General features: G+C 40.3%; 2 protein-coding genes across 2 annotated transcripts; one reads left to right on the top strand and one right to left on the bottom strand.

Moving 5' to 3' along the window:
- The first annotated feature begins 3679 nt into the window (after nt 1–3679).
- LOC147862078 (F-box/kelch-repeat protein At5g15710-like) lies at nt 3680–5578 on the top strand. The gene has a single exon (XM_087322128.1). It carries the CDS (start codon nt 4008–4010, stop codon nt 5268–5270), a length of 1263 nt encoding a protein of 420 aa, XP_087178254.1. The 5' UTR covers nt 3680–4007; the 3' UTR covers nt 5271–5578.
- Nucleotides 5579–5905: 327 nt separating this feature from the next.
- LOC147862077 (Fasciclin-like arabinogalactan family protein) lies at nt 5906–7085 on the bottom strand. The gene has a single exon (XM_087322130.1). The coding sequence runs from the start codon at nt 7016–7018 to the stop codon at nt 6323–6325; it is 696 nt and encodes a 231-aa protein (XP_087178256.1). The 5' UTR covers nt 7019–7085; the 3' UTR covers nt 5906–6322.
- Nucleotides 7086–10987: the final 3902 nt, after the last annotated feature.

Below are 10987 nucleotides of genomic sequence, written 5' to 3'. Positions count from 1 at the left end.
TTATTGCGATCAACATGAGCCAACATGGAGGAGACGGTTGCAGCATGTAGGAAGGCTATTTTAATGTATAAGCTGTTGATGACAAGTGAAGATAGCCATATGGTGGATGAAGACATGAGGATGAGGGATGATGTTGTGGGTGCTGAAGCAGAGTAGTATAAGAAGGATTTTAGTGGTATGAGGTGGAATTCCTGTGATAATTGAAGACATCGAGATGGTGGATGAGGACATGAGGAAATTGGTTTTCTGTTTTTGTGATTAGGATGACTGATGTTGGTGGGGGTTGTCACAGATTATTATGAGAAGGTGCGGATTTTTTCCACTCATTTGATTGGCTGTTAGTGTAACAGGATTTTCGAGGTAATCATCGATATGGCAAGAAGGTCAACGAGATGCTTCAGATCAGGGCTTACTTATGAAGATGTTATGGTTCTGATAGGTTGAGGGATGATGGTGATGGGGTTTGAAGCATATCTGTCATCACAAGAGGATGAGTGGTGATGGTGTGAGGGTTGTAGCATGTCATGAGTGGAGGACAAAACATTTTTCACTTATTTTTTGTTATTTGCACAGGACCTCGGTGGAATTTAGCAGTAATAGGCAGGAATCCTAAGAGAATCGGAGATAGCGAGATGGTAGATGGGGACATGACGAAGCCAATTTTATGTTTTTGTGATCAGGATGAGTGATGTTGGTGTGGGGGCTGAAGCAGATTATTATGAGAAGGTGAGGAATTGTTTTTCACTCTTTTTTGGCTGTTAGTATAGGATCGCTGTAATCGGTGAGATGGAATAGGGTCAGGGAGATGCTCCGGATATGGGTTGAGTTAAGAAGATATTATGGTTCTCATAGGTTGCGGGATGATGGCAATGGGATTTGAAGCATGTTTGTCACGGCGAGAGGATGAGTGGTGTTGGTGTGGGGGCTGAAGAAGATCATGAGGGGATGAGGAATCATTTTAAACTTATTTTGTTGTTAATTGTACAGGACATTGGTGGTATTCGGCGAGATGGTGGATGTGGATTGAATGAAGCAATGTGTCTGTTTTTAGGAGTGATGATGGTGGGGGGGACCGAAGCAGATCATGAGGGGATAAGGAACCATTTTTCACTTATTTTGTTGTTAATTGCACAAGACATTGGTGGTATTCGGCGAGATGGTTGATGTGGATGGAATGAAGCAATTTGTCTATTCTTAAGAGTGAAGATGGTGTAGGGATCGAAGCAGATGGTGTGAGGTGTGGAGGACATAGTTCATCTTGTTTATAGGGAGATTATTACAAGTACATTTCAATTTTCGTGGAGATGAAGGACATGGTCGTTTTGATTTGGGAGATGATACATGGGGGCTATCCATGGCAGCCCATCACGTTTTACCCAAGCGTCAGGTGCATCATGGACTATTTTGGTGTCTTGAACTGTTGTGTACAAAACATTTGTCAAATAGCATCACCCTAGTGGACAGTCAGGTGATGGTGAAAAACTCCAGTATTGGCAAACTCAAAGGCATATAAGGATTTTTTAGTCTACTAGCCAGGGTGGACAGCTAAGATATGTTGACTAGGATTACCAACAAGATATGTAAACATATGTATTCTCTTGGACCACAGGAATTTGTTTATAGGTTGAGAATGGGTCTTGTTGGCAAAGGTTGAGAGAGTTTTCATAGACATAATTAGCCTTATCTTGACAAATCCCATCATTTATATTTGGTCTTTTTATAGACACTTGTGGAGTAGAAACTATTATGTACAAATTGTATATTGCCTTTGGCATTGTTAATTTTAATACCAATGGAGTATAGTTTTTGTGGAAAAAGGACACTACTAATTATTCTTATTCCCATGCTTTTAGCCTAATATGTAATATAACATAAATAGTAATCGGCAACGGTTTGATTGGTTTGAAGTGAATTGAATCGTGAAACCGCAACTTTCTTGCTTAACGGTTTAAATTATTCGATTCGGTTCAAGTTCAAGTTTTTATAAATGGTTTGGATTTTAGTTCAGTTCCGTTTGGGGGGGGGGGGGGGGGGTAGCACTGGGCCTCAATCCACAAGTGATGATGGAGGATTAAAAGGATTGTTCGTCTCAGATGCACTAATAGCTTACAAGCATGATGCCACTTGGTTGTCACACTTTGCTTACATATAACGGTTATTTGACTACATTACAAGAAATACACTTATTTTAAATATAAAATACTTTATCCTAGTGGTAGGATCTATGCTCTCAAGGACTCCATCGTAACCCATGTTTACAACAGAAGCTAAAATATTTCCTTATAAAGAGAACAAATAATTGAGCAATATCTAGTTGCCTTTGACAAAAGTGGAGTACAAGATTGAAAGTTTTGTGGCTAAGAAAGCTTCTCAAAAAAATCAAGATGGTAATGGAGGAGCTAATGTAGATAACATCATATTGTTATTGTAAAAGCCAAACATGTCAAGATTCAATACCACTTCATATGATAGTTCAATTCAAATGGGAAGATGAAGTTGGATTAATGAACTTCAAAAGACAATTGTATAGATATCTTTGTAAAGGACATTAAGAAGCTATTGTGAATCATTTAGGCAGGAGAATTCCAACTATTGTAAAAAAGACCAAGCAAATGGAGCTAGATGATGCAAAAGTTTAGGCAACCAAATGTTCTAGGAGTGTGCAAGTGGATCACATGCAAAATCTAAACTGAATTGGATGACATCATTTGCATAAGTGCTTGAGTGCTAGGTGTGAACAAGAGCTTCACATGTGAACAAAAAGTAGGGTGCATTGAATATGCTAGATGGGTTAGTTTTTTAAGTTTAACAATTCATTATATATAAATGAAACTTAGAATACATTCTAGTATTAGTGCTTTTATATTTGGTCACTTAGGAGAACATGAGGTTAAGGTGTTTCAAATTCCTTGTTGTAATCGTGCTTCAACACTTTGTTAATGGTATAATAATCTTCGTTTCCTCACTATGTACTCCAAGTTTAGTATTCGTGTGTGCATCCTCTGACTTTATCTAGTGCCAACAATGTGGTTGGCTTGGTGTATGAGTTGCTATGGTTACTCTTGGATACTAAGGATCGAGAGAGAAATCCCTTTAAACTACATTTAGATCATTGCACTCCATGTTTAGTGTTCATGTGTGCACCATATGTCTTTATTTAGTGACCGAAAGTAACATTGCTATATCATGACTAGATAATGAAGTTAAAGAAAGAGGATTTTTTTTGGAAAAAGAAAAAGAAAAAAAAGAAAGAATACGACATTTCTTTGGATGACTAGATAGGATTTCATCTCAATAGTAAGGCTCCACGTCCCAAAAGCAAAGGTGATAAGATATTATGGAGGTATATGATGGCATATGCAATGACATAGGAACACAAGCATAGTCTATGATTTGGTTGTTTTATAACACATGCACATGTCATGAATGGATGATGAGGTTTCAAATAGCGAGTGTCACATTTCTTTGTGTGTAAGTCGACAAAACTAGAATTAGGAAAGAAGCTTTAAAATATTTGAAATGTGTACAAGTTCAATTTGTATACGAAAAGTCATACGAGAAGAAAAGATGAAGCACAAGTCAATATTGTTTGTATATGTTATGATGACTTAACTTTTTAAAAGCAGTTATAAAATTAAATATCATGCAATCATTATTTTAAAAAAGCTTTCATCTTATTCAAAACAACAAACTTGGTCTTAGAAGAGGTTGTAGTAATAAAACGCTTATTTCTATCTAAGAATGATAGTGTGTTGTGTTCCATGTGGAGAAGTCTTCCCTCATGTGCAACAAGTTCTTCACCTCTTCTTTTTCTATCTCCTTAAGATAACTCCGCTTCCTCACCCCATTTACAACCGAAATACTTAACCTAATTCCTTGGATATCTATGTTTAAATTGAGCTTATGCAACATAGGCTCATGTATCAATGCGATGTTCAAACTCTTTTTTGACCTCATGTCAAATTTGACTTACAATTAACTTAACTCATTGGGTGTCTGTGCACTATATGGAAATTATGCATTCAAACATGCCTCATGTAGTTAATGAATCAAGAATGCCATGTTCTCGAGATCTCTGGACCCTACTACCATCCGAGGTGGTTGATCTAATTCTCACCCGTCTCTCCTTTGTCGACGCAACTCGAGTACAACTGGTATGCCGAGCATGGCGGTCATGTGTGGTCACCCCATGGTTCCGCAAACTACAAGACCAAGTTCGCACGGGGTGCACCCCACCCACGCTCCTACTCTATAACTACAACATCAAGGTTTCCTACACCAACACCTTGGGGTGCAGATGGGTAGAGATGGCATTGCCGACTCCTTCGGTCCGGGAGTGGGTGGGTCACCCCCTCTCCCGCCTCATCTGCATCCATACTGGTTCCGACATGGCCTATATTCGTCCCCCCCACCAATTCATGGTCGGTTCACCTTTCTCCAAAGAATGGGTGCCCATCCCCGACCCCCCGGGCAATTACCCCCTCTCGAAGCTATGGGCCATAGTCACCCCGCCGGATTATTCCCCATGTACCCGCCCCCACTTTTGGGTCCTTGTCCTCGTCCAGCTGCATATTCCTGGACCCGGACCCGGAGCCACGTCTCTATACCTAAACATCTTCGATTCCGAGGCCGGGCAATGGCACTTGATGCCTGTCCCTGAGACATCTACAGGTGGGCATTTGTTGTCATTCTCCAGCACTGCCGAGTGTATGTGCGAGCTCATCTACTCCATCAATCCGGAATCACGCAACATCATTACCTTTGATGTGAGGAGGGGAAGATGGAGCCTCATTCCAGCCAAACTCCCCGAAGACCTAGTATTTTGCACGATGGCTGATAGGCATCGGTCACTCGAAGCGCCACCAAGACTCCTCCAAGGCTGGAATGGCCGTGTCTTGCTCGTGGGCGCAACAACAAAGTGTCCGTCATCACCAGACACCATCACTGGTGGTAGTGACACCAGCCCCTACAATGAGAGAGTGACAGTGGGTGTTGTATGGGAGCTTGAGCCCAAGAAGCTAGATTGTTGGAGAGAGGTTGCCCATTGTCCCTATGAGATGAACAAAGGTCTGGTGGACAATGCGTGGGAATGGCGGAGGAGCACGCCCGTAGTGTCTGTCTGCTATTGTGGGCATGGCGATCTCGTGGTGGTCATGGCGGTTGGCTCGCCACGTGCAATGCAATTCCATGTGATGCACGAGAAATGGGAATGGCTCGATCTCCCCAATGCTGTGAACTGCAATCTTGCTCTTTGCTTTAGTCCATCTTGACTTGTAGCCCATTACAGGGTTAGCCTTTAGGCATGGATGGAGCCTCACCATTGCGAATTCTTGTGTTTATAATGTTACTAACTGCCATGCCCCATGAAAGGAGTAGTTTGTCAGTCAAGTGATTGGTACTAATATAGATTAGCCTGACCCATGACCTAGGGTCATTTAATGCATTTATGTGTCCGAAATACATCCATATCATCCGCCAAAAGTCCTTCACTATCGGCATCATTTACCATGTGGTGTTACTATAAAAGTAAATAAGACTAACTGAATAGCACATAATATACTTCGTGCTGGTTTATGTATTTCGTACAAGCTTCGATAAGTCCCAAATATGCTAGATCTTGAATTGAGATTATCATATGAATGGATCACATCATTGAAAATCATGAACAAAAGGTTTTAACAGCAGTCCATGTACATTTGTTGCGTTTTAAGGCAAACATGAATGATGTTACTATAGAGATGGAACGAGAGTTGACATTCCATCCCAAATAGAAGTTTTGACATCGGATCGATAACACACCATCATTAGCAACTGAATACATACATGAATTCATGTGAAGAATGATGGAACAGAGTCATCTTTCAGAAATTTAACAAACAACTCCAGTAAATGTGCTACAAGTTTGTGACCCTTTTGCAAGACATTGAAAGACCTCATTTTTGGAGCGTCAAGAATCTGACAAACTCCGTTGTTAAACAAATTCCCCTCAAATATATGTCAGCTACAAGATGGATATAGCATAGTATAATATGAATTTTTTTGTAAAAAGCATTGTGGGAGATCTGCATTGCCAAAATCAATTAAACTGCAAGCCTTCTTAATGTAATGTAATGTAAGGGCTCTTTCATAAACATGACTACATCTAGTATACATATACAGATACTTGAATCTCTCACTTAATATAATTGTTTCATTTCCAGTATAAGCATTGTTGGGACTTCTCTGGTGAATTGCAGGATGAACAAATAGATTCATGGATATATCACCCGTGTGTACACACAACCTCTGAAGGGCATTAATGAATTCTTGGACATATTCACATCTAGTTCCCATTGTCATCAACACCATCGTCATCATCTTTAAAAGGCATAACTGATCGCTCGAATTCACCCTCCATGAGAACACCCTCCACAAGATGTATGACAATGGAGCCCCTAGAGATGTCCATTGTAGTACAAACAAGGTTATTTACACGTATGGTACCCTCTGGCGGGATACGAACCAAATTTAGTCGGAATCCCGACAAAGATTCTATTTCCACGATGATGCCATCAGGTGGAATCATAGAGGATTCTATGCGAACAGGGGCTGAACTGAACCCGAAGATTCTTGAAATGAGAGCATGATTCCTGTTCCCCTCTTGAAGTGAATAAGATTTGTTTCCCTGCACTTCGGGGTCCGAGGTTGTATTCAATGGTTTGCTATCTCCAATGGCGTCCATCAGGCTTTGGAACGACGATGGTGTAGGGATGAAGACTGTGAAAGGAAGATCTAGCGGAAGGAAGCTTAACATGTGTTCTCCAAAGAGACCAAGATTCTCTTGATCCGTCCTCTTCTTCTCTTCTGCCCTATCCTGTGCAATGTGGATACCTCTGAGATGGGGGCGTGCAGATCTTGGCGATGGTGTGAGGGTGGAAAGGATGAGGATGATGCAGAGGAGGAAGAGAGCAACAGCAGTAGCAGATCCGAAGCTCTGTTTCAGAGCTCGCCATCTCCATTTCCTCCTGCTCGTCATCATCAGCAGATACTCTCTTCATCTTCTTCATTTGTGTGTGTCATGTTTTAGAGGGTCATTTCTGTAATTTAATGAAACTAAAGGGCTTCTTTTGTGACCCTTGTTTTTTGTCTCTATTTCAGGAGGGCCATTTTGGTAGTTTACTAAAACTAGAGGAACTACAAATATATGCATATATTTCCCCTCTTGAGAACTACAAGCTTTTGATATGTCGATTCGCTTCGCTTCCTTTGCACGCTACGTAGCGAGTGATAAGACCCATGAATTAATTCCCGGTTTTTTAATAAGCACGTCGTAGTGAAGTTAGTTAGGACATCACTCATCATGGCAAGTTCATCGAGGTGCACACTTCTCATCACATTTCCGATCTTATTGTTACTATTATTATTCTTATTATTATGCATCCCTTCCTTGATTTACGTGTGTTATGCACTTAAAACATGACCCTCGTCATTGACCCTTGTGCTTTGCGCAATAGCTTATTGAAATTGAACTTAAAAAAGTAGCTTTTGTAGAAGATAACTTGCCTAATAATCAACCAAACCCTCTTTTAGACATAGGGAATCAATGTGCGTATACTTCCATACATTTGTTATTGTCTTAGCAATTAGACCTTAAAAACTTTTGCATCCACCTTAGACCCAACACTTCTACCTACCCATTTGGCACTTATGTGTCATTGAAAGTTTTGTTTCTTGGACCCATAACTTTCTTACCATTCAAACTCTCATTGTGACTTACTCGTTTATGCAGAATGAACCTTAACCAAGGGCATTTATTCGCAAGTCAATCATCAAACCCGAGCATAAAGTAACTTGTTGGAGGGTAGGTCACATAAACTCCCTACAAGCTCAAAATTTTAAATAAAATTTCTCATGTGTTAAAAGAATTATAATTGGTAAACTTACATCAAAGTAATGATGTGGTTTGTGCATGAGCCCTTATTTATCACCGAAAATGTATACGGCACCAAAGATTGGATTTTTTTTTTTATGTGAAGAAATGAGAACACATTTTTAGAGTTTTAGAGTTTCTTGATAGTTTTGGTTCCATTTAGGGAAACCATTACCCAATTGTGTTTTAATGTGACACTAAATCTGCTTAGAAGCTTCCAATTTTCACATGCTTGTTGACACTGTGAGTCTGTGTGTGTCTGGGTCGGCTATGATGTGATGATGGGCTGACTAATGTGGAAGCATGTGTGGATCTGTCTTTGGAGTTAGCAAGCAAGCACATGATGGAGATGTGAAATAGTGTATTGTCGAAGAGAGTATACACAGAGAAAGAGAGAGACAATTACACGGTTATGGCTCAAGAAGATTTTTGCTATATTAATCCCTTCAAACTATTGTTACAAGATAGACTTCTCTCTTATATAGTTAGGTTAACTAAGCCCTAACTATGAGAGTGTTCACATTAGGAATACAATTGGGTGGAGTAGGACTTTTAGCCCAACAAACTCCCTTGTAAAAGGGCTACTCTAATTGTTACAAGTGTGGGGGCAATCTCCCTCGTGAACTTAAATACAATTTGAATTTAAGATTACAATTAGAATATATAGATTAATAACTAGTCCTAGAATCAAAAGTAGTTAAGATGGTTCGGTCAGCTTCTCTAGTCCTTCAACTCTTTCGGCTCTTCTGCTAATCGGCTTTCTCAGGCCTGATGCTAGACTCAAGTTCTTCTTCTGCTTCGTCCAATTCAGCTTTCCTGTTCTCTTTCTCCTATTGTAATCCCATATGTTCTCCTTAGTGCTCCGAAGTGTTGAATTGGGAGTGGCTTTGTCAGATTATCGGCGATGTTCACCTTCGTATCCACTTGTCAGATTTCAAGCCTTTTGTCGATGACAAGATCCCGAATGTGGTAGTACCTCACCTCAATGTGTTTCATCTTCGCATGATATACTAGGTGAATTATGCTCTGTGAGTCACAACACAAAGTCGGAGTAGGATGCTCGATTCGGCTCTTGGCCGAAAGATCTGCCAATAGTTGTTGTAGCCAAATTGCATCTTTTGTTGCCTCCAACGCCATGATGTACTCGGTCTCTATTATGGAGAGTGTTGTACATTCTTGGAGTTTTGACCTCCATGATATTGCTCCTCCTCCGTAGGTGAAGTGTTGAGTGAGAAAGCTAAACTTGGGCCAATTGGCTGAAGAAATCGAGAGCAGGATCGAATGGAGATCGATCGGCTAGGCCTGGATCGGCTAAATAAGCCGAAAGCTGAATTGGATGACTGAGTCGGATGGAATCTGATAGGTCGTTAGGGGCCTATATTCCTATTTTAGCAAATAGGAATATTATAGGCAGAGTTAGTGTCAGGCTCATTTATGAGCATTAAAGTATTCATAGTGCTTGTGTCAGCCCACTCGTCAGGGTTTGTATAAAAAGTGCTCTGTGAGCACATTGTATGTACTGAGTCTTTTGGTAATAGTGTTTGTTGTTGTCTGCTCACTCAGTTTCTATCTATCTCTATCTCACAGATTAGGACATTAATCAAAGAGAATGCTAAGCTCCAAATTGGTGTAATTGAGAATGAAAGGCTTAAGAAAGTGGTTACAAAGCTTGAAGATAAGATTCATGAATGTAAGAAAGATTCTTTCGAAACAAATGAGTGCGTTAATAAGATTGAGTTAAAGGAAGCATTAAAGGAAGAAAAATTGGATACGATGAGGCGGGATGTAAGTGAGATGAAAAATGTACTATGTACAACGAAGTCATGGGACGATGTATGTGGTGGGGATGTGGTATTAAACTCATCTAATATGCATGTGATGCATCAAGAGAAGAATATAGAAAGCATCGATGTCTGAGAATTGAAAGAACGTGAACGACGATCAAAGAATATTGTCATCCGTGGGATTAAAGAGGAGAGTATGGAAACATCTGCATCCCTCGGGAAGGCCATTGGTGAATTTTTTTGCATGCATTATGGAATGTCAGATGAATTTTTTCGCATGCATTGGTGAATGTATATGGGACACACCGAGTTGGCAAACATGGTGTTACTTGCTTCAGAGAAAGGCCTATTGTATGCACAATGACGGATGATACAAAGTGGTGGATCATACTCGAAAATAGTTGGGTATATCTTATGTACACATAATGTTGGTGAGGGTAGGTAACTAATATTTACATTAGTGAAGGGGCTAATGTGATTGGATAGAAGGAATGATAGGTGCATGCACTATCATGATTTGGGCAACCAATGAATGGAGACCCTTTTAGAAAGGCACATCTATTCAAGGGGCCTAGGAAAAGGTATAAATATGAGGCTTAGCTACCCTCATAAGCACATTACGTCGGAAGGCTGCTGTCTTAGACACCGGTGGTGCGGGCTAGGCTTCCGTCTCGACAATCGTGTTTATCTCTTCCAAGGTATTAGTCATCCTAATATCCAACAGTATGGGACATCCATGGTAGGTTGGCTATGTCTAGATCGTAGCTTGGGGGTGGTCGGGTGGAACGGGTTCTTCTATCCATTCTATTTTCCTTCTTTTACTTTAGTTTGGTCTATTGATTAGTAATAGACTCTTGACAATGGTATCAGAGCATTTACTAATATATTTTTTTGTTGTTGTTTTGATGTTTTTTGCATGTGAGCGATGGGGATCTAACAAGGCTCATCTTGCTCTTCACAGGATCAAAACAACATTCTTAACTTGCTATTCTTCTTTCTCGATCTCTCTTTTCTTTTCTATGATGCTTTCTTCTTGGTCATATGGAAGTGGTATTACGTTTTCTTTTCTTTTCTTTCTTCTTTCTACCATGATACGATGTTAATCTACTTATGCATCGGGTCGAGCGTGTTTGCACTAATTGCACACGCTCAACTCATGGCCCTTTTGCATATTGCAATGTATCTCAACTCTCCCTTCTCTTGAGCCATCTCTTACAATAATAATTATTCTTGTGCATCGAGTCGAGCGTGTTTGCCCTAATCGCACACGCTCACCTCATGACCCTTTTGCATA

Source organism: Azolla caroliniana, unplaced genomic scaffold (genome assembly GCF_043228905.1).
Source record: "Azolla caroliniana isolate FFs.n. ecotype wild unplaced genomic scaffold, voAzoCaro1.0.p SCAF_7, whole genome shotgun sequence".
In the NCBI taxonomy this organism is placed as follows: Eukaryota; Viridiplantae; Streptophyta; class Polypodiopsida; order Salviniales; family Salviniaceae; genus Azolla; species Azolla caroliniana.
Note: the sequence above shows the minus strand (reverse complement) of the source record. Positions and strands in the feature narration are given on the sequence as shown.

Excerpts from the sequence above, each read along its gene's own strand:
- LOC147862078 (XM_087322128.1), top strand. The coding sequence starts at position 4,008 with ATGGAAATTATGCATTCAAACATGCCTCATGTAGTTAATGAATCAAGA.
- LOC147862077 (XM_087322130.1), bottom strand. The coding sequence starts at position 7,018 with ATGATGACGAGCAGGAGGAAATGGAGATGGCGAGCTCTGAAACAGAGC.